At 37.6% G+C, this 24,532-nt stretch overlaps 5 protein-coding genes across 5 annotated transcripts; 4 read left to right on the plus strand and 1 right to left on the minus strand.

The window, feature by feature from the left end:
• LOC148929565 (putative F-box/LRR-repeat protein 23) lies at positions 1-967 on the plus strand. Its single transcript, XM_089056929.1, has 2 exons — positions 1-263; positions 421-967. The coding sequence occupies exons 1-2, from the start codon at positions 1-3 to the stop codon at positions 965-967; spliced, it is 810 nt and encodes a 269-aa protein (XP_088913055.1).
• A 3,027-nt stretch (positions 968-3,994) lies between these two features.
• Positions 3,995-5,488, minus strand: LOC148929566 (putative F-box/LRR-repeat protein 9). The gene is made up of 2 exons (XM_089056930.1): positions 5,148-5,488; positions 3,995-4,445 (listed from the first exon to the last, which is right to left on the minus strand). The coding sequence occupies exons 1-2, from the start codon at positions 5,486-5,488 to the stop codon at positions 3,995-3,997; spliced, it is 792 nt and encodes a 263-aa protein (XP_088913056.1).
• A 6,956-nt stretch (positions 5,489-12,444) lies between these two features.
• On the plus strand, positions 12,445-13,538 carry LOC148929567 (putative F-box/LRR-repeat protein 9). Its single transcript, XM_089056931.1, has 2 exons — positions 12,445-12,827; positions 13,031-13,538. The coding sequence occupies exons 1-2, from the start codon at positions 12,445-12,447 to the stop codon at positions 13,536-13,538; spliced, it is 891 nt and encodes a 296-aa protein (XP_088913057.1).
• Positions 13,539-14,992: 1,454 nt separating this feature from the next.
• LOC148929568 (putative F-box/LRR-repeat protein 22) lies at positions 14,993-15,811 on the plus strand. Its single transcript, XM_089056932.1, has 2 exons — positions 14,993-15,363; positions 15,472-15,811. The coding sequence occupies exons 1-2, from the start codon at positions 14,993-14,995 to the stop codon at positions 15,809-15,811; spliced, it is 711 nt and encodes a 236-aa protein (XP_088913058.1).
• A 3,266-nt stretch (positions 15,812-19,077) lies between these two features.
• Positions 19,078-22,705, plus strand: LOC148929569 (E3 ubiquitin-protein ligase ORTHRUS 2-like). Its single transcript, XM_089057697.1, has 9 exons — positions 19,078-19,503; positions 20,045-20,580; positions 20,759-20,884; positions 21,067-21,166; positions 21,246-21,307; positions 21,382-21,484; positions 21,611-21,743; positions 21,875-22,089; positions 22,220-22,705. Exons 1-9 carry the CDS (start codon positions 19,078-19,080, stop codon positions 22,703-22,705), a joined length of 2,187 nt encoding a protein of 728 aa, XP_088913823.1.
• Positions 22,706-24,532: the final 1,827 nt, after the last annotated feature.

The raw sequence follows: 24,532 nt of genomic DNA on the forward strand, positions 1-24,532 counted from the left end.
ATGGCCGCCTGTTCATCCACAGCTGCGCCTCCACCATCGCCGCCATGGACCGAACTGCCCGATGATTTGACGGCGAATATCCTGCAAAGGTTGCACACCGAAGAGATAGTAATGGGTGCGCAGCTAGTGTGCAGTACATGGTGGAGAGTCTGCAAGGATCCTGCCATGTGGCGCGTCATTGATTTGGATCTTCGACATTATCGTAGGTTTAGGCTCAAAGAATTTAAGAACATTTGTCTACACGCAGTTGATCGTAGCCAGGGGCAATTGGTCGGGATAAAGCTTACTGGTTTAGGCAGTGGATTTGTCTGTTTTCCCTATCATTCAAGACACATGATTCTCTGTTTTCTCATAGTACTATATATGTATTTACACAAAATCAGCTCCTAGCAATTTATATATATTGTAATTATTTGACAGATCAAGTCAGCTGCGATGCCTGACACTATCGAAATCTCAAATAATGGGGTATGTTTTGTCTGAGGCAATCAAGAAACTCCCACTATTGGAAGAGTTGCACCTCTGCGTGATGCTAATCCCTAATCCCACAGATTTGGAAACCATTGGCATTTCTTGTCCAATGTTGAAATCATTTACATATAGAAACCATTGGTTTGTGAATCTAGATGTTTCGGAGCATGCTGTAGCAATTGGGAAAACCATGCCTAATCTGTGCCATCTCCAACTTTGTGGAAAGCGGATAGAAAATAGGGGACTAGAAGCAATTCTGGATGGATGCCCCCACCTCGAATCACTTGATCTTGGGAGATGCAAAGGTTTTGATATGCAAGGTGCTTTAGTCAAAAGATGTTTCGAGCAAATAAAAGATCTGAGGCTCCGTCCTGTGTCTCCACCCTCTATCAGCTATCAAGATGTGGATTACGACAGTGATTCGTCATATTATGATATCTACAATTCCAGTGATAGCGATGAAGAATATGATAGTATTCATTATGAATATAATTAGTGGAACCAAACCGAGTTGATATTAGGTTAACCATGTAACCAATCTGTTAGAACATACTAGTTGTTTTGTGGCCAATACACCTATTATCATTTTTATTCACATTTGGAGTTTGTTTTTCCAGATATTTACTTCCCATTGTCTAAAAGTTGATTTTCTAGCACTTGTGCTTCTACTTTTTAGATTAATGTTCTATGTTTGTGGCCAATACCCCTATTAACATTGTTATTTACATTTGGAGTTTGTTTTTCCAGCTATTTACATCCCATTGTCTAAAAGTTGATTTTCTAGCACTTGTGATTCTACTTTATAGATTACTGTTCTAACATCTTAACATTTGAGTATAGTGTTGGACCTGTTGTTGTGCTACTTTTAGTGCAGTGATTGCTTTAGTTCTAGTGGTGTTTGTTGTATGGATATTTACAATTAATGCTTGTTTAGGATGAGAAAATTATTGAATTTAGGTGACTACTTTTCAACCTAGAGTACAGATGTTCACAGTTCAAGTCAATACCACACGAAATGTGTAGGTTGAATTGATTAATTCTGCCAAATATAAAGAGTTATGATTGAAAATTTTTAATTTGATAAAATCTCAGCCAAGTTTAAACATGATTAGACTCCAATTTGAAAAAAAAAAATCAGAAAATAAGTATTACAATTTCTAAAACCATGCATTTTAAAACAGAGCTAATATACAGTTGTGTTTAAACATTAACATGTTATGCTGAACTAATAATTAATAATCAAATTATCAAAGCAATTGAAATAATTTCCGAAGTTTTAACTTATATATTAAACATGAATTCTGCTAACAAAGTCCATAGAAAAAGGAAAACTAACAAACTAAACTCCTTTAATTCATTCCTAACGCTACACATATACATTGAGAGATTGAACCCTAAAAAAAAGATGTTAAGCATGGCCGCCTCTTCATCCTTGGCCGCGCCTGGCGCGTGATATATTTGGAACATCGATGTTGCAATTTTGGGTACATTTGCCGTTGTGGGGGCTGCAAACTTGGGCGCTTTTGCCTATGCGCATCTGACAGATTTTGGAAAGTTTGCTGCATAGCCAGGGACAATTGGTTGAGCTAACGCTTGCCGGTTTTAAAGAGGATGGCTTCCTAAACCACGTGGCCCACCGGTACATATCATTCTTCCTTTATCTGTGTTTGCTTTAATTGACAACTTGTAAGGATTGAATCAGACAAACATTGTACTAAATTATTTTACTCTTTTGACAGATTAAGTCAGCTACGTTGCCTTACACTCGACAACTATGGTGCAACAACGGCTGCTTTAACGTTGGCACTTAAAGAACTCCGACAATTGGAAGAGTTGCATCTTATCACGAGGCTTCGCTTTTATCCCGGATATTTTAAAGTCATTGGCTTCAGTTGCCCAATATTGAAATCATTCACATATACAACCTGTCGGATTCCAAATCAAGAATCTAGTTCAATCACATTTAGCTTTAGCGACTGTTGGGACGAGAAACGTGAAATTTCTGAACATGCTGTAGCAATTGGAAAAATCATGCCTAATCTGTGCCATCTCCGAATTTTTGGACACCAATGGGAAATAAGGGCCTGGAAGTGATTCTGGATGGCAGCCCCCACCTCAGATCACTTGATCTCCGGGGATGCTGTAGTTTCAGTATACAAGAATATGGCTGGGGAATTATACTGAAATACCGGAATACCGGACTTACCGTACCGAAAAAATACCGAAAATACCATTTTTTCGGTATACCGTAGTTTTCGGTACGGTAATGGTATTAGATTTCCCATACCGCGGTATACCGAAGATTCGGTATATACCGATGCTTCGGTATACCGTGGTATACTGGTATACCGATTGATATATATATTATATAAATATATATTTATATATGTTATATTTAAACTAAATTTTAAAAAATAAGAATTTTTATTATACAAAAATAAAAGAATCAAAATTGGGAACCCTATTTTTTGAAGTAGTTTAAAGCTAGATTTTTTTTAATATTTTGGATATAATAGATTTTTTCACGGTATAATGGTATAACGGTATGCCGTACCGCAAAACACGGTATAACGGTATATCGGAATGCCATATATACCGCAAAAGTACGGTATACCGATAACACGGTATGGTAACGGTATGAAAAACTGTCATACCGAATTTCCGGTATACCGAACTCCGGTATACCGAAACTTACGGTGCGGTATCGGTATGGTTTTTATCATACCGTAACTTTCGGTACGGTATACGGTATGGCACTCCCGGTACGGTATACCGTACCAAACCACCCCTATACAAGAGGATGTCATGAGCAAATAAAAGATGTGAGGCTATGGTCCAAAGATTCTGGCTAAATCATATTCAGGGAGTATATGTATTAGATTTTGAAAGAATCTAATCAGCCTCATCTTCGTATGCTAGTTATTTTTCTTGTTTATTTATTTAGTACCATAAAAGATGTCATGATTTCCTTTTTAGTTTGTCCCACAAAAGATGTCACATTTCCCTCTTTGGAAAAAGTTCTCTCTCACATGAATATAAAAATTATATTTCCTCTCTTCATTTAACACACAAAACAAAACCTCCTAAAATCTTGTATCGTCCCCCACAAGTATGACAACTTTTGTGGGACAGAGGGAGTATTTTTTTATGGAGATGGAGTAAAGCTTTATAAAAAAACTATCTTTGCGTCTGTGGTTTCCATGCTTTCTTACAAGTTTCCTCTTCTGTTTTGGTGTTGATATTCTTATCCCGTAATCGACAGATCAAGTCAGCTACGATGCTTAACAGTTCATCTGTATCGTATAATAGACAATAGTGTTTTGCCTATGGTGATAAAAAATCTTACACAATTGGAAGAGTTGCATCTTACAATGTTGCCAAGTCTCAATCCCAAAGATTTTGAAAGCATTAGCATTTCCAAAACTATCCAAGAAAAAAAAGGCTGATGGATAGAAGAGATGAAAGGTCCAAATAACGATACAAAATAAACCATTTGGAAAAACAAACAAAGAAGAGATGATAGTTAGACTTCACATTGATTCAGCTTATCACATAACTCAATATCCATCGATAGAGCATCCATCAATTTCCTAGAGGCCTTCAATATCAAAAAATCGCCAGACTGATGAAGCTGAAGGACCTCGAGATGGGGGCAGCCATCGAGAATCACTTCCACATCCTTATTTCCTTCCCAACGTCCAAGAAGTCGGAGAAGGCACAGATTAGGCATGGTTTTTCCAATTGCTATATCATACTTTGAAATATCTGGATGCTGTCTCCAACTGTTGCCATATGAAAATGTTTCCAACATGGGGCAAGAGACGCCAATGGTTTCCAAATCTTCGGGTTGGAGCAATTGGTTCAAGAAAAGCTTCAACTCTTCCAATTGTGGGAGATTTTTAATTAATTCCTCAATCAAAGCAGGACCTATAACATCACGGGATGAAAATTCAAGGCGTCGAAGCTGACTTGATCTGTTGAAAGAGTAGAACATAGACCATATCAGTGGTTCTGGTAAATGAAATACTGGGAGAATTACCACACCAAGTATACTTAGGTTGTACAAAAGACAGAGAACAAAACAATCAATGATATGCCAAAAATAAAAAACCACACCAAGTTACTTATGTATACATTTCACACACAAGATATCTTAAAATGAGCATAATGTCATCGTACAAAGAAGAGCCTTTTATGGAGCTTTTCTCCACCTCCAACTCCACAATCATCATTGTGTATGAATGAGTAAGAGGAGGCAGAAGAAGAAGAATAAAGAAATAAGAAGGGTGATTATATGTTTTACAAAGTAGACGATAAATTAAAAAAGAGTGATTATTATTTTTTATTTTACTTTTTATGAAAAAAAAAAGGGAAATGACTCAAACTTGGTTGGAATATAATCTAACTTAATAGAGCATCTGAAAGGTGATATCTTTACCTATTTTCCTATGGAAAGACCAATGAAAGAGTATTTAAAAAGATACTTATACATTCTTCTATTTTAAAAAAAAATATTTTTACCTATTTTCCACACAAAAGATAAATGTGATTGTATATATCTTTTATAATTTACCACTTTCCACTCAAAATCAGAATTTGTATTCCAAAAATGAGGCAAAATGTAAAGCAAACACCAATTGAACAAGAGAAAATGACAGCAAATGGAAGAATTCTACCGCTGGTTTATGTATTTTAACAACCAAGGCACTTGGAAAACTTGAAGAGCATGAACATGAAGCTTTAGGTCGACCAATTGTCCCTGGCTATAATCAACTGCGCGGCGGCAGATGTAATCCAAATTGTTGCGCGTGCAACGTCCATAGCCCAAATCAACAACGCGCCACATGGCGGGATTCTTGCAGACTCTCCACCACGTTGTACACACTCTCTCCGCACATTCAAGTATCTCTTCAGCACCCAACCTTTGTAAGATATTCATTGTCAAATCCTCGGGCAGTTCGGTCCACGGCGACGATGGTGCAAGCGGAGGCGCGGCTGTGGATGAAGAGGCCGCCATGTGAAATGGATGTTCAGTTAGGATTATCGGTGAGCTGGATTTGGACTGCACTTCTTCAACTGTCTGCTAATTAAAATAAAAGACTCCACGGTACAGCTGCCCACGACTCTTCTTATTCCATTTTTTTTTAAATGTATATAAAAGGTATATACTCCCTCCGTCCCGTTTTAGGAATTCTGGTTGATCAATTTCAGTTGTCTCGCTTTAGGAGTTCCCGTTAAGATAAACTACTAAAAAATGCATACAAATAGAAATAGGTCATACATCCATTTTCGTTCGTCTTATAAAAATATTCTATATCCATTTAGACCATCTCCAACAGTACTGCAAAACCTAAAATGCAATAGAATATTACCTCCAACAATACTGCAAAAACAATCCCATTATAGATTTTTGAAGAAAAAATACATATCTCTAGGTTTGCAATAAAAGTATACCCAAAACACTTGAAGTTTGAGTTATTGTATTTAAGTCCAAATCAATTCATATTTATCAAAATAGAAGAAGAGAAGGAAGAGAAATTAAAATACAGAAACTGAAAAACTTACGAAGACAATGCTGCAGCGTGAAGAAGAAGATGTGAAATAATAACCTAATCTTATCTTATTAATATTTGATTAGTTATTAAATATTGGGCTGGCCCATATTAGTATTATATTATTCGACATTATTGATTTATTTTTAATTATTTTACTAACATGAGCCGTTATTTATTTCAATAGAAAATTAAATGTTATTAAATACTTATTAGATAGATTAAATGACTGATGTTATATATAAATCTATGGAATCAATTATTTTATTAGGTAGTTAAATATTATACGTACATTACTAATTAAATATATGAAATCAATTATTTATTAATTAATTAATATTATTCAAACCAAATATGCTATTAATTATAATAAAAAAAAATATTACTAGTAAGTAAAACAATACTATGGATTTCATATCTAGTTATATTAATTAATAAATCTTATCTTGTATTATTTAGTTTAATTTAAGATATTGACAAAGTGTCATGGGGTTAGTATGTAATTTAGATAAAAATATATAGGCATGATTGAAAAGTAGTAATAAAAAGTTAGTGAGGGAGGAATATTCTTTTGGGTTTGAGTTTATGTAAATGGTCGGAGCAAAATCAATATTTAGTGTAACATTTACACTAAAATAGGTTTGAGTTTAGTGGAATAATTGGAGATGCTCTTATGACAACTTTTTTCTTCTTCTTCTTCTCTTTTACTTTATCATTTCCACTACACAATTTCAACTATTTTTTCTCATTCTCTCTTGTTTTACTAATCACGCATTAAAATTCGTGTCAAATACTATAGGACATATTTCTATAGGACAATAGGATGAATGGAGTAAGATTTTTTAAAAGTTGGGTAATAGTTTTGTTATTAACATTTGTTTTTTGAGTAATGATAAACAACCAAATTTTGTACAACCAAAATAAAGTTATATTAATAATTTGATGTATTAATTGTATAATAAAATTATAAATATAGTAAGTGGATAAGTTAAAAAGACTTATTAGTCTTTAACCTCATTTTTTATATTTATATTTGAATTTTTTTCTATTATTTTTAAAATTTAAATTAAAGTATGCATTAATTACATATATAGTTATAAAAAAATAAAAAATATATAATAAATCATAAATATATAACCACAAAATTATGCACTTTCCATGTACTATATATGCATTTAATATTTTAATTAAATTCATAAATAGACCTATTTTTTATTAAATAAATTAGATTTTGATTTTACAAAATTTAGAGCATCCGCAGCGGTGCTCAAACCGTTGCTCGTCCGTCCGTGCCGCTGAGCACTCGTCCGTCCGTCCGTCCGCCGCTGCGCCTCGTCCGTCCGTGCCAGCGGCACGGCGCTGCTCTTAGCTAAGAGCACGTCCGTGCCGCTGAGCACAATTACGTGGCAGCTTCTGATTGGCCAACGGCATAGCCGTTGGCAATTTCTGTTTTTTATTATTTTTTTTTTTAAATTCGAAATTTATTTTAAAAAATGTTTTTAAATAAAAAAAAATATTTTCCCACTTCCCAAAAAAATATATCCGTTTTCTACCCACTTTTAATTTATTTTTCAATTTTTTTTCCCCAAAATTCGCATTTTCATCTATAAATACCCCAATTCCAACACAAAAAAATCACATTCTCATCTATTATCTATTCTATCATCATCTACATTCTCTCATCTTTTTTCCTCATACTCTCTCATCTAAACTCTCACCACACTACACTATGTCCGGCTCCGGCGATCACCCTTCCGGCAATCGCGGTTGGAACCACGATTGGTTCGACTCCGAGGCCGGATACAGTCCGGAAACCCAATTTACGGCCCCTCCTCAAACCCAAGGTTCGCAAGCTCCGGGTGGCTACCGTCCTTACCCGTTGCACGACCTAAACGCCCCCAGGTTCGGGTGGGCACCCGAACCCGGATCGGGAGGGAGCAACAGCTCTACTCCTACTCCTACTTCTGTTCCTACTCCTCCTGTTCGTGGCACCCGTACCCCGTACACTCCGGGTGAGATGATGGCGATGTTCAAAGCCTACTTGGCAGTCTCCGAAGATCCGGACGTCGGCACGAACCAAACCGGGGAAACTTATTGGTGGCGTATCACTCGCCTCTACAATGAAACCCGACCGGATGGAACCATCTATCGTAATGATAGTATGGTTCGCAATTGCATGTTCAGATGCAACGAGGCAATCGGGAAGTTCCAGGGGATTTACCTCCAGGAAGAGCGGTCGGCGGGGAGCGGCACGAACGAGCTCGACATCATCACTGCCGCCTTGGCGGCATACCAACGGGAGGAGTACAAACCGTTCAAGTACCTCGATTGTTGGCAGGAGGGGCGCCAACATCCGAAGTATAGGGGCGGCATAGCAGCATCCTCCTCCAGCTCCTCCAGCAAACGGTCCAGGTCGGTTGCCCTATCCGACGGCGTCTCCGATGATGTGGCTACCCAGCTTGCCGGAGCTAACTTGGGTAGCCCCGACGCTGGCCCGAGCAGTTCCCGCCCGCAAGGAAGGAAGAAGGCGGCGGCCAACCGCCCCCGCCGTCGCGCCTCGACTCCATCCGCCCCCGCCCCCGCTGCCCCCGCTCCCTTCGTGCCTCCTCCACCCCCGAACAACACGTTGTGGGCAATCTTGAGTCAACTCTATATGAACGATACGTCTCAGATGACTCCGGATCAACTTGCAACACATGAGCAAATGATCCGGGGTCTCAAGAGACAATTGGGGTTATAGGAGTAGGGTTCGTCTTCCACGTGTGTAATTTTTAATTTGTAGTATTTTAATTATGTATTTTTTATTTTCTAGGATTTTAATTATGTAATTTTTATTTTTTAGGATTTTAATTATGTAATTTTTATTATTTAATGTATTTTTATAATGTAGAAATGTTTTTAATAATTGAAGTATTTAAATTGAATAATAGAATGGTGGGACCCTTGAGCTTGTCCTTTGCTAAGAGCACGGATGTGGGTGTTGTGCTCTTAGCTAAGGACAAGGAATAAAAGTGGGTCCGAGCCCACCTCCATGCTCTTAGCTAAGAGCACGGATGGGGATGCTCTTAGTTACATAGATTTGTTGTTATTTTTTTATGATATAAAGAAAAATAGAATCCCTAAGGACCCGACGTTTGAGAAAATTTAAAAAGAGTCAGTTCATTTGTTTCGATTTGACAGTGTGAATAAGAAGCGTTTCTTGGGCAGGTGAATAGAGAATCCTCTGATTTCAATTTTCATTGACTCTTCATTCCATTTGACAACTTGATTTTTAAGGGATCGAGACAGAGTAACCGAGGAGCCACTTATTTCAATTTTCAATACGTACAATATTAATAGCAACATTATTTAAGCATATTTCTTTTTATAAAAAAAATTCTCTCATATATTAAAAAATTATATTATCTTCTTTCTTCACTTAACACATAAAAGAATACTCCTCGGTACCATAGAAATATGTCACATTTTTTTTTTCATATATCCCATAAAAATAGTTCATATTCACTTATGGCAACTTTTTTCCTTTTTTTAAATTTTATTATTTATGGGCCTCGTCATCCATTACATAATTTCAAATACTTAAACTCTTTTTTCTCTTACTTTACCAATTGCACATTAAAATCCGTGTCAATCCTAAAAGATCTATTTCTATAGGACAGAGGGAATATTTCCTAAAATCTAGTGCTATTACCCAAATGTGTCATTTATTGTGGGATGTAGGAAGTAGACTTTTTCCATAGCTTACGTGTTTTCTTTATCACCTTGATTAATCTTCCATGCAAAAATTTGTTCTAACATGTTAGAGCATCCATAACGGCTCAATTTTTGTCCGGAGACGTCGTCCGAGCTCATTCAATTTAAATAAAATAAAATTACAATTTAAATACCTAAAAAAATAAAAAAGACATAATTTAAAAGACTAGAAATACAAATTGCACACTTAAATTCAAATCACAAAAAAATGGAGGCAAAGAAACAAAAGAAGGAGTTCTCTAGTGACGATCATCTAACGGTGGCCAAATTTTGCCCAGATGTGTTCCATTAGATTTTCCTGGAGTTGGGCGTGGCGGTAGAATCACGTGTCCTTGCCCGAATAGACAATCGTTCTTGCAAAGACGGATGCACTCCACTTCGAGGCGGACTACTTGCAGTAGAGCTTCCCGGGGTTTCAGGGTTGAACAAATTTCCCGCCTCAGGTCCTTCGTCGGCGACAATCATGTTGTGCAATTATACACGTATACATGATGTCGACCATATTATCCATAAACCACGTACGAGCCGGGGCTTTGATAATGTTAAATCAAGCTTGGAGAACCCCGAACGCTCTCTCCACATCCTTACGAGCAGCCTCATGCTTCTGCGCAAAAAGAGACTGTTTTTCGTTCGCAGCTCTGTTGAACGTCTTCACGAAGGTTGGCCACTTCGGATAGATGTCATCGGCAAGATAGTACCCCATTTTATACTGACGATTGTTAGCGATGAAGTTAATGGTCAGCGCTTTACCATTCAGAACTTCTCTAAAGAGGTTTGAATTGTTGAGCACGTTAACGTCGTTGTTCGAGCCGGGGACCCCGAAATACGCATGTCAAATCCATAGCCGGTAGTCGGCGACGGCCTCGAGTATAACGGTGGGGTGGGTGCCTTTTGTGGCCGCTCGTGTATAACCCCTTCCACGCCACAAGGCAATTCTTCCATTGTTAATGCATGCAATTGACACTCCTGAGCATCCCGGGGAATCCGTGTGCTTGTTCGTGAAGTTGGAGCATAAACTGACAATCTGCGGTGGTTGGCTTCTTCAGAAATTCGTCGGTGAAGGTTGCCCATACGCCTTTGCAGAAGTTCAACAAACAAAGTCTCTCAGGGGATTCTCCGACGAGCAGGTATTCGTCGAACGAATCCGCCGTTTGTCCAGTAGCAAGATGACGGAATTGCTGCAGTACATTTTTTTAGCGTCGTGTGGCTAGGACGGCCAACAGCGTCGAACCCTTCTCTGAAGTACTCTTCCCGTGCCGCCAATGTATTCGCGATATGCAAAAATAGCGCGCGTGACATACGGAAACGACGACGGAAGTAGATATCTCCCCATACTGGGTTCCGACTGATGTAATCACGTTCCAACCTTGCGGCAGCTTCCTCCCGGTTACGATGGATGTAAGTCTGGGGTCGCCTTTGAGGAGGCTCGGTGGTTTCCTCCCCCCTACGTTGATCTTCCTCTAGCGATTCTTCCATTATTCGACGCATTTGCTCAAATGGATCCATGAATGGATTAAATTTGGGAGATGAAAAAAATAAATGAATGATTTATAGAAGTGATTGGAGAGGAAAGAAAGAAAAATGAGAAAAGAATAGATGTGTGTTTGTGTGTAAAATGGAAAATGAGAAGAGTATTTATAGAATAAAAAATAAATAAAAAAATTTAAAAATCGACCATTGAACGATCACATTACCGTTTTTAAATTTTTTAAAAATCGAATTATGATGTCATTATTACGACGCCCACTCGCGTGCCGGAAAGTGGGCGTCACGCCGCACGCCAGCGTGTGCCACGTGGCCCGCGCGCGTGGCGAGACAGCTCGTGGCAGCCTCTTATACGCGCGACGCGCGACGGGATGTCCAATCTCGTCGGGACGAGATATCTGTTGCAACACGGTCTCGCCGCCATCGCGTCTCGCCGGGACGAGACCAAACCGGTGGCGAGCCGCGCTGCGGATGCCCTTATCATGTTCTCACGTGACTTTTTTTTTCATAGTAGTACTACTAAATGGAGTAAAAGTTAGAATTAGACGGTTGACATAAAAGAGTAATGATAAACAACCAAATTTTGTACAATCAAAATAAGGCCATATTAATAATTTGATGTATTAATTATAGATTTAATAATAAATATAGTAAGTGGACAAGTTAAAAAGACTTAATAGCCTTTAACTTTATTTTTTATTTTTATATTTGAATTTTCTTCCTATATTTTCAAAAAATTGAATAAAAATATGCACTAATTATATTTATGGTTCTTAAAAAATAAAAAAATTATACACAAATCATAAATATATGACCACAATATTATACACTTTGCATATACTATATATGCATACATATACTTTGAATAAATGCATAAACCAACCTATTCTTTAGCAAATAAACTAGTTTTTGGTGGTATAAAATTTGGATTTGTTGGACATAAAAACCATTGATCTCAATCTCAATAATTGAAGTCAAACCGAGGTGCTTCATCTTAGTTAAATTTGATCGTTGTTAACCATCATTCACTTCAAAAACTACTCCGTTTGTTCACTTTCATCATTTCTTAATTCTGATTTAGAACACGAAGGGTCGTGTCTTTGTGAGCACTTGAATCGAGGAAACATCACTCACCCCTATAACCATCCAATTTATACACCTGAAAAATCCCAAGATAGTGAGCATGGGAACGACATCCGAATCCAACGAGGCGATGATCCAAACAAAACCTCCAATACCGACAGCCGCCTCTTCATCCTCAGCCCAGCCTCCACCACCATCACCGCCATGGACCGAACTGCCCGAGGATTTGACGACAAATATTCTACAAAGATTGAGTGCTGAAGAGAGACTCGAGAGTGCGCAGCTAGTGTGTAGTACGTGGTGGAAAGTCTGCAAGAATCCTGCCATGTGGTGCGTTATTCATTTGGACAATATGCGTTGCCGCCAAGACAACAAATTTGAGGCCATTTGCCGTTGTGCAGTGGATCGTAGCAAGGGACAATTGGTCGAGCTAAAACTTTCTTATTTTGATGGGCATGGGTTGCTAAACTACGCAGCTGATCGGTAAAATTCTTTCATTTGCTATAATGCACCACACATCATTCTCACTTAATCGTTTGTGATTTAATTTGTTCTAACACAATATTCTCTTGCTCATAAGTCACAACACTTGTGTTTTACTTTTATCTTGTTAATTGAATATGTTAACAATAATTTTCCTCATTCATTGTTCTCCAAGAATCACAGATATTGTACTCTTTTGACAGATCTAGTCAGCTCCGAAGCTTGACACTTGCATACTTTGAGATAAAACCATCTGCTTTGACTAAGGTAATAAAAAAACTTCCACTATTAGAAGAATTGCACCTTATCATGCCAACAGATCTCAATCCCAAAGATTGTGAAACCATTGGCATCTCTTGCCCCATGTTGAGATCTTTTACATATAGCAACTGTAGCAACTCTTGGGGTGTCGGTGTAGTCGAAGACATGACATGGCAAGTTGTAGCAATTGGAAAAGCCATGCCTAATCTGCGACATCTCCGACTCTGTGAACTTCACTTTGAAAATAAGGGACTAGAAGTGATTCTCAATGGATGCCCCCACCTTGAATCACTCGAACTTAGTGGATGCTCGGGTCTTGATCTACAAGGGGATCTAGGCAAAAGATGTTCTGAGCAAATAAAAGATCTGAGGCTGCATCCTAAGTCTTTAGACGGTGACAAATATTTTGGTTGGCTTCTTCAAAATATTAAATTTGATTTTGGAATTTAGGAGGATGGAGTTGGAGGACAATCACTCACTAGATTCTGGGAGGTGTAACTAGATTTTGGTGGTTATTAGTATTAATATTTGTAGTCTTGAAACCTGAGATTTCAAGCGTTCTTAATTAGGTTGGTTAACGATGATTCTACTTTGTTTTTACAAATGTTTAATTTTGCAATATTTTGAGCTTCGTTTTATTCTCTTCTCTTCTCTTTATATACACAAAATTAGTCAATCACATACCTTAAAATATTTGTACTTATAGTTAATTTGCACTGGCATCTTAGATTCTGAAAATCATTTTAAGTTAGTTTCAGGGACTTGTAAATCATTTAAAAAATGTGTTAATATTTACGATATCGGCAAAAGTCAGCTACGATGCCTTGTAGTTGATGTGTATCGTATAATAGACAATAGTGTTTTGACTCTGGCATCTTACGATGTTGCCAAGTCTCAATCCAAAAGGTTTTGAAAGCATTGGCATCTCTTGCCCTATGTTGAAATCATTTACTTATTGCAACATTTGGGGTGGTCAATTGGAATTTACATAGCATGCGGTAGCCATTGGAAAAAACATGCCTAACTTGCGCTGTCTCGGACTTTTTTCATATTGGATTGGAAACAAGGGACTGGAAGCGATTCTCGATGGCTGCCCCAACCTAGAATCACTTCATCTTCAGGAATGCTCTGGTCTTGATCTACAAGGGGATCTAGTCAAAAGATGTTGTGAACAAATAAAGTATCTTATGCCCAGTTCTGAGTCTTTTGCCTATGATGCCTTCTATTTCTTGCAAGCCTGATTTTGAATAACTGTCTTCAAAAAGCTTAGATTTTGATGGTTCACTTTTAAGTTAGGTTGGTGAAGGATGATGCTACGTACTTTGTTTGTTTTTCCAGCTACTCACATCTCATTGTTATTCCTATTTGGAGTTTGTTATTCCAGCTATTTACAAAAGCCGTGGATTGAAAAGTAGTCACCTTAATTCAATATTTTTCTCATCCTAGAACAATTGCATTTTAAAATATCCATACAACGCAATTGTGAACAAGTGGGATCGTTTTGGTCAAAACGGTGTTTCTTTTGTGCGTATAATTATCTTTATCAGTGAAAATTAGAGCAAAAGAATACACAAAATTAAAGTGAAAATTAGATCATGATCTGGAGATCATACATAGTTCTTAAATTAATACAATATCAAATAATGAAAAATGTCGTCAGAAATCAGAATAAGACAGTTTGTGAATATTTTAAATATAAAAACAAGAATGAATATATTGAAAAAATATAGCAAAAGAGAAGGAAAGACGATTATATTGTATCTTCCATATCATATCTCTTCCAAACCATATCTATAAGGTGATTGATCTGTATCAGTAGAGATGTAATTGTGATTATATTGAAAATTAACATTATAAAAACTCCTTCAATTCATTCCCAGCCCTAGAAATCGAAGATTTTGAGCATGGCCGCCTCTTCGTCGCCTCCACCACCATCGCCGCCATGGACCGAACTGCCCGACGATTTGATGGAGAATATCCTGCAAAGGTTGGACACGGAAGACATTGTAATGGGTGCGCAGCTAGTGTGCAGTACATGGTGGAGACTCTGCAAAAATCCTGCCATGTGGCGCGTGATCGATCTGATACAACGAAGTTACACGGCCAGGAACATCTGCCGTTGCGGGCACCACAAACTTGGCAGCTTTTGCGATTGCGCAGCTGACAGATTTTGGAGCATTTGCCGCTTTGCAGTGGATCGCAGCGAGGGACAATTGGTCGAGCTAAAGCTTGCCTGTTTTGAAATGGATGGCTTCCTAAACTACCTTGCTCAGCGGTATAAAACATATAATCATTCTTTTCCATCTGATGTGTTTGCTTTTACCTTTTGTGTGATTTTAATTTTGTATTTTGTTCTCAGTATTTCAATTTGTTGTTTTAACAGATCAAGTCAGCTTCGACGCCTTACACTCAAAAGCTCTGATGTCACAAAGATTGAAGTAACTGAGGCACTAAAAAAACTCCCACAATTGGAAGAGTTGCACCTTATCGCGGGGTTTCACTTCAGTCCAGAAGATTTTGAAACCATTGGCTTGGCTTGCCCAATGTTGAAATCACTCACTTGCACCAACTGTTGGATTTCAAACCCCGAATACAGATTAATCACGAATAGCTCTGGCAACTCTAGGTATTATTCACAACAAGTTGTAGCAATTGATAAAACCATGCCTAATCTGCGCCATCTCCGAGTCTCTACACGGCTAGTGGGAAAAAAGGGAATGTGAGTATGATAGTGCGTGTGATGGTAGTGCTTATAAACCTCCACTAGGACAATGTGATTGTGATTTGTGCTTATTTTAAAGATTTTGATGAATATGTTTTTATAGTCGTTTTCACTTTTATGTCATGTTGGTGAATTATGATTCTAGAATCATTATTAATTTACCTTGGAAACGATTGTCAATAGCTGCCCACACCTCAGAATCACTTGATCTCAAGGGATTTTGATTGTTACTGGCTACATTTCTAGTTCTCTATTCTATGTATATATCTATTTTTGTTGAATAGTTTTGGCAGGTTGTCCCTTGGGGCAAATGTTGAAGTTTCATGGCCTTCAAATTCACCTAATTTATCAATCATATTATAACAAGCTTGTACCAAAGTTAATTTATAGACTTTGAAAATCATCTTCAATATTGTGCTATACTTATAATTTTAGATCAAAGTCATCATTCACAACGAATCACGTGCTGATATCTCATATCTATATGAAATGAAAGATCGGGGCCATTATTCATTGTATCTAAAGAGCAATTTAGGTTGTTTTGAGTGTTTTCCGGCAGAACTCTAGGGCCGTTTGTGGGGTCGGCTGACCTCACATGGATGGATCCACAGCTGGATGTGGTTATTTAGGGGTGCAAATGTTGGTTTGATCAAATCAGAGGCATTCAAAATTCACTAATTCCGTATTTGTTTTTGTTCTATACATATACGGTAACTTTTACAAATAAAGTCAATCACTCTTGCGCTTTGCACTATCCTAACCTTACTGCTATTGATTTATTGTGTCTGTTTATTTTTTGATTTATTTAATCATATCATTTATGTTGCACAATCTCTTATTATTATATTTCAAATTCATATAATGATAATATGATGTAAAATTAGTTTTCAACAAATTAAGTAAACCGTGCATCGCACAGGGTGGATATTAGTTAACTTCAAAAGTTATACGAAAATTTACATCGAAAAATAATAAATTAACTTAAAAAGAAACCTTATTTGGTTTTATAACTTTCAGATAAGAAAATATTAAATGATATCCAATACTGAACTTTAGTAATTATTTTATTATAAAATAAATTTAACAAACATTTGGTAGCAATTAATGCAATTTTCCATCCAAATTGATGCGGCATATACCATTTAATGAAATTTGCCATCCACAGTTCCACACTGAAGTGGCATATATCATTTAATGAAATTTGCCAACCATACTTATGCGTCATATACCATTTAATGAAAAATTGCCTCTTAATAAAAAAAATTCTTCAATCATCATTTCTACATTCCATTATTGATTCAAACTTCCACTTTAATTCATGCAGTATTAAAATACATGAAATTTTAGATTAAAATACATTTTTTCCCGATCTAATATTTCATGACTCCGCATTATTCTCTCTCCTATGTCAAAATTCTAAATCGATTAAGAATTTAATTTACCTTACTTAAACAATTACACAAATTCTAAATCGATTCTAAATCGATTAAGAATTTAATTTACCTTACTTAAAAAACTACAAAAATTACCTTAAATACATGAATAATTAAAATCATATGTCAAAATTCTAAATCGATTAAGAATTTAATTTACCTTACTTAAACAATTACACAAATTACCTTAAATACATGAATAATTAAAATCAGCAATATGAAAAATGTATTATTATTATTATGCATGCCATATTCACATTACAAAAATTATCTAATTGGAGTCGGTTACCCAAAATGCGCAGATACACGAACAACAACGAGGTGAATTTGATAGCATATTCTACATGGAACCTTGTTAGAATAAGTGAGCTTCGACAAGTTCAGTTATACATTTGTACATTCAAATATAATATCTGAAATTAAGGAAATGTCATGCACCTTGTTGTTCTAAGTAACTCTTAGTTCAAATATACTTACTTTCTAAGTAATAATCAAATCTAATATAGATTTTATAACGCGCGTGTCCAACATTTTATCAACAAGAACATATGATATCTCATGTCTTTATAGTTTTTATAAGAATATTGGATTGTAACATATTGTATGCATCAACAAGTATATTAATTACTGAATAATCTTATATTGATACACACATATCAACATGTCTATTAGATAGTGGATAATCATGTAATTTAACATGTGTACTAAGTAATGGACAACGACAGTTAGACGCAAGACAAAAGGAATTACACCAACCATAAGTAGTGTGCCGAGACCTCACGAGAATGATGGCAAAACATAACTAGACGCAACACGTAAAGATTTTTTTAACAATTATTGATTGTGAAATTGAGTGTCGCAAGGAGCATTTGTCTTAACATAAACATGATACCAGAATGACCTAAGTTTTACTTGATCATACGACACACACGTAAGAATATTGTTTAAGAGCAATTGATTACAAACAAAGCATTGTAAAATATTAGCTGTCTCGACGTAAACATGATATCATAATGTCATAGGTTATACTCGATCATATAATTCAACACATGCATAATCATACCAACACGTGTATTAACTAATGGATAAAAAGACAGTTAAGCGCAAGGTGAGTTAGAAGACGCCAACCCCATGCAGTGCGACAACATGGAATCTCATGCTAATGGCAACGACACATACACATCAACATATTTATAAAAATGGATAATCATATAATTCAACACATTAATTAACGAATACGTAAAAACAACTTAAGAAAAGACAAAAGGAAAGACACCAACCACTAGCAACACGACGACATGAGATCTCATGACAACAACTAACAACGACACTTCGTTAGATGCATGTACGTAAAGAATATTTGTGAGAGCTAGTAATTGTGAAGTTTCGCGACGTAAAGCATGATATCATAATGTCTTCAGTCATACTCGATCACATGAGTGTGACATCTTTTCTACGACAGAGGGGAGGGAGTATATTATAATTAGGTGATTTTATTTCGGTACAAGAATTTATAAAAATCATAGCATTTTTTTCGATAAATTCACTATTGAATCAATGGAATTATGTAGTACTACCTACTAGTGCTTAATTAGAAAATGAATCTTGGAAGCAAGAGGGAAATTTAAAGAAATTGAAAAAAATTCAAAACGTTTCCTTAAAAAAGTCCCGTTTTCAAGTCCGCGCCAAAGCCCCAAATTCCTCTTCTATAAATTTGAGAATCCAACAACCAAATTCACACTATTATTCATCACTTTCTCTCTCTGTGTATATTCACACCTGTCTTCATTACTCAACAAGCAACCCTCAAATCTCAATCAAACCATCGGAAATCATGTCTTCAAACCAGCTCCCGTGCGACGGCGACGGCGTGTGCATGGTCTGCAAGCAGAAGCCTGTGGAGGCGGAGATCCTCTCGTGCAAGACGTGCGTGACGCCGTGGCACGTGTCGTGCTGCCTCACATCCGCCCGGCCACAAACCCTAGCGGACACGGCGGACTGGGAGTGCCCCGACTGCTCCGATCTCTCATCCTGCGCCGCGCCAGCGGTCTCCGGAGGCGGCCTGGTGGACAAGATCCGCGCGATCGAAGCCGATGCGTCGCTCACAGACCTGGAGAAGGCGAAGCGGCGCCAGGAGCTGCTCGGAGGGGCGAAGGAAGGCGAAGAGACGGAGGGTAACGGCGCTGGAGGTGTTTTGGGGATTTTGGGGGATCAGTTCAACTGCTCCATTTGCATGCAACTTCTAGATCGACCTGTTTCGGTACAATTTTTTGGATTTTTGATTTCTGTGGCTGATTTGGGTTTTTCCTTTTGAAGGATCTGAGTTTTTTGATGGTTATTAGTTTGAATGGGGCCTGTTTTTGGTAGTTTCACTTGGACGGCATCGTTTTTGCTTGTGTGTGAGCTGTTGTTGTGATTTTTCAATGATTTTTTTTTTTTATCAATACGTTGTTGTTTTTGATTTATTGTTTTCATGAAGTATGGATTGATTTTGATCTGCTGAAAATGATTATTGTTCTGAATGAGTCTGTTTTTGTAGTTTTGTTTGGACAGAGTCATCTTGCTTGTGTGTGAATAAACTGCACACATTGAGCACACTACACACACATAGCACACTCTACACACACTGCACACACACTTCATATCAACGACATCACTATTACCGAACGGAGGATTTGGAATTGAATCCAACACATAGAAATTTAATTCTAATTTTGTGTACTGAATGGACCCTTAGTCAAATAAGTTTGAGGATAATAAAGCTTCTAAACTCATCCGTGTACTCTTGATTCTGTTTTCAGACGCCGTGTGGTCATAACTTCTGCTTGAAATGCTTCCAAAAATGGACCGGGCAGCAGCGCATGAAGACCTGTGCTATTTGCCGGAAGATGATTCCGGTCAAGATGGCTAAGGAGCCTCGGATTAACTCTGCCATTGTTATGGCAATCCGAACGGCTAAAGCTGCACAGTCAAACTGCTCGGGAGGCCCTGCGAAGGTATCCCACTTCATCCACAACCAAGATCGCCCCGACAAAGCATTTACCACAGAGCGTGCGAAAAGAACTGGGAAGGCTAACGCATGCAGCGGGAAGATTTTTGTCACAATCCCCTCAGATTTTCTTGGTCCAATAACACCAGAGTACGACCCGACAAGGGGCTTAGGTGTTACAGTTGGGGAAACTTGGGAAGACAGGATGGAATGCAGGCAATGGGGCGCTCACTTCCCCCATGTTGCAGGTATTGGGGGCCAATCTAATCATGGGGCCCAGTCGGTTGCATTGTCGGGTGGTTATGAGGACGATGAGGATCACGGAGAATGGTTTCTCTACACGGGGAGGTATTAAATGCTGCTTCTATTTGGCATTATTACTTAAGATTAAGATGATATTATCTCGTTAGCGATGAAATCTGTCTGAACTTAATGTGAAACTGGATGTGCATAGTGTGCCAATACTTACTTTTTAAGGTTCTATTAATAACTTTCCATAAATTCTCTATTTTATTGCTGGTTACAGTGGTGGACGCGATCTGACCGGGAATAAAAGGACAAACAAGAAACAGTCCTTTGACCAGAGCTTCAAAAGTTCCAATGAGGCTCTAAGAGTTAGTTGTCGCGAGGGCTATCCTGTCCGGGTTGTGAGGTAAGCTAAAATTAATGCTTAATACTAGTGCTATTTCTATAGTTATTTGTGCTGTTTAGCGCTTGAATTAGATGATGACACTTTCTTTTACTTGTTGAGTTTTCTTGAAATTAAGCTGTCTAACAAAAACATCAATGCTTATCTATGTAGTTGTTTTGTCATAATTCATTTTATTGTTGCAGGTCCCACAAAGAAAAGCGATCCTCTTACGCACCAGAGACGGGTGTGCGTTATGACGGGATTTACAGGATAGAAAAGTGCTGGCGCAAGGCGGGGCAACAAGTAAATATTTGCCAAATATAAATCTCACCTGTGATTTTTATTTGTATACTCTCATGACATTCCTTTTAAATTGTTACAGGGATTTGTGGTCTGCCGTTATCTGTTTGTGCGTTGTGATAATGATCCAGCACCGTGGACCATGTGAGTTATTGTATATTTGTCTTGCATGATATATGCTTAAACTCTATGTTAAACTATGTACTATTGGCTTGTAGTGACACCCAAGGAGATCGTCCGAGGCCTTTGCCTTCAATTCCTGAGCTGAACCAAGCTACGGATATTACAGAAAGGAAAAAGAGTCCTGCCTGGGATTTCGATGTAAGAAACTTAGACTAACTTGTGTTGCATTGGTGATTGTTTCTTGAGGTTTGCATGACTTTAAGTCTAGCATTCTTAGGATAAAATTAGTTTGAGACTCATCCGACAAAATTTTCCGTATAAGAGCAGAAGGGCATCTGGACATGGACGAGACCTCAACCTCCCAGTCAAAAAACGCTTGTAGACGGTGATAAAGTAAAGATCACCAAGAGGAAAAATCGAAGCGGGACTAAATCAGTTAAAGAAAAGCTTCTGAAAGGTAATTTTCCCTTTCCTATTCAAACACTGCTTTGATTACTAATTGTGGACATTCTCATCAAGCATAATTTTTTTTTTTTTTCAATTCTCAATTTGTTTTGTATCTTAGTACTTTTAATAACCGTAATGCAGAATTTGGCTGCCTCATCTGTCGGAAAGCGATGGTTCAGCCACTCACTACTCCCTGCGCGCATAACTTCTGCAAGGCGTGCTTAGAGGGCGCCTTTGCCGGTCAATCTCACATGAAAGAGAGAAAAACTGGAGGGAGGACGCTACGGGCACAGAAAAATGTTATGAAGTGCCCATCTTGCACACAAGACATTTCTGACTTCCTCCAAAATCCTCAGGTACATGCATTATATTTTGTTTCATTTCTGTTTGGATTTTCATCCGGCTGTATATTCTTGGTCTTGGATGATAGATGTGACATGTAATGGTTGTGCTAACGATTCAGCTTGAATATGATAATGTGCACAGATCAACAGAGAGTTGATGAATGTGATTGAAAGGCTGCAGAACCAGTTGGAGGAGGAGAGCTCCAAGGCTAAGGAAAACGAGGATGCCCAAAGCTTGAATTCAAGCGAGAATGCTGAAGGAGAGGGCTTAGAAGTGGAAGTGAGAGAAGATGCTGACAGCATAGATGAAGATGCTGTTAGTGTTTCTAAGCGAAAGAAGCCTAGCAACAATGGTGCCCAAGCTGGAGAGCCAGAAGGGACAAAAGAGGATGAGGTAGCAGAACCAGGCAGGCTTGCTGATGGAGAAGTGGGCACACAAGTGAATGTGCAAGAATGTGCTGACGTAACACCAGATGCAGTTGCTGAAAGCATGAACGAGGACAAGGCTGAGAAACCTTCTCCTCTAATGAAACCTGACGCGGGAGCCAACGAAGGCCTTGAACCAGCAAAGCGTGAGCGTGGTAGGCCTAAGAAAGCCTCTGCGCAGAACAATTCTGGGGAGAATTAGTCTACATGATGCTGGTACCTCTGCCGTCTCTTCTCCTTTATTTTTGCTACTATTATTCTTTACTTGGTAGGTGAGGTATAAAGTATAAACAACATTTTTTGTGATTTCATGGGTGAAGTTTTTCTCTTGGTATATTTTTGGAACAATGTCTAGATGTGATGGTGTTTAGTACTCTGTCTTAAGCTTTTATCCTTTTGAAAACAATTAATATTAATCATGTGTACTTACCTAAAATTTCTTACTGATCAGTTCTTTTCAAGGCTTTGTTTGCGAAAAGTTGTGTTTGTGCACAGCTGGAAGTTCTGTGCTCGTTTGTGCTTTATAGAGCAAAGTTGTGCAAATACCCTAAGTTTTAGTGCTTGTAAAATTAAACAAACTGCAAATGTACTTTAGTTTGAATTGCATTTATGATTCATTTCTTCCTAGTTTCCTTTTGATAAAATAGAGTTAATGATATAAATCGTTACAAAGTTATAGTAGTACTCCCTCCGTCCCACTTTAGGAGTCCCGGTTTACTACTTTTGGGTGTTCAATTTTAGGAGTCCCGGTTGGAATATTCCATTATTGATAATAGGCCTCACATTCCACTCACCTTTTCCCACTCACATTTCATTATAAAACTAATATATAAAAGTAGGACTCACATTCCACTATCTTTTTTCACCAACTTTCCTTTATATTTCTTAATACCCGTGTCGAACTCAACCGGGACTCCTAAAGTGGGACGGATGGAGTAATAATTATAGATTTATATCAAGTTGCTTGAGAAATTTTGATTTGTTTTAAAATGAATTATAAATTTATGTGCCACACCTAATTTAATATGTTACTAAGTTTGAATTGGATCGATATTGTGTTATTGCAGCTTCTGTATTTGTTGAACAATGGAAGCTATGATACTTCGCCCAATGTTTAATTGAGAGAAATACATACTTTTTCCCTTCTCATAGCGAATTAGTGTTGTCTCATCCTTAAATGCCTACTCAGCTTGACCAATTCTGTAAATTATTTGATAATAGGGAAGACTGAATTTGATCCAGAGGATGAGGATGCAATCTGTAAACTATTGGCGACTGCGTTATGGTTCGAATGCAATTGGAGCTACCTTCATCAGCCGTTCCTGCTTCTTGCTGCACTGCACTGCTGGAAGCCTATAGTAATACTCAGTTTCTTCATTTACTCTAGATGTTTGTTCCCAAGTTTCCAATCTCGTAGAATTGTTGAGGTTTAATGAGAGTTTACCTAATTTGGTTCTTCGTGGCTGTCTTCAGAAGATATTGACCGGAAGGAAACTCGACTTAACTAAGCAATGCGCTCTATTGCTCTACCATATTATAGGCATTTCCTAAAGCCAACAGACACCTCTTGCAAAGGTATTACCTCATGTAATTCATTTATCACTCTATGAGTAGGTGTTGTTGCATATATTTTTGTAGAATGACCTTGATTTTAGTTCATAAGATTTGTAAAATCTGAGAAGTAAACATTTTCGGATAGGAACAGGTATACCATATTTGATCTCTTTGATAATTTGAAGTCTTTATCTTATGCAGTGAAAATACTCAAAGCATGCATGGCCATCGATGTTCAACCGTGGACTTGTCATCTGAGATCGAAGTGGTCGTTATCAAGAATGGAATCGAGGCATATATTGTGATATGGAAGAGGAAATGAATCAAAAGGATTGAAAGGCTTCATGGTTGTGACTTGAGAGTGTACTGTTTACATAGAAGAGACTAGAGAGGTAGTTTGAGGAGAGATTAAAATCAATCTTGAATTTTGAATTCAAATGAATTGTAAAACAATTTTAGTATTTAATTTAATGTC

Source organism: Salvia hispanica, chromosome 4, assembly GCF_029641045.1.
Source record: "Salvia hispanica isolate PSC_SH4W2 chromosome 4, Shi_PSC_v1, whole genome shotgun sequence".
In the NCBI taxonomy this organism is placed as follows: Eukaryota; Viridiplantae; Streptophyta; class Magnoliopsida; order Lamiales; family Lamiaceae; genus Salvia; species Salvia hispanica.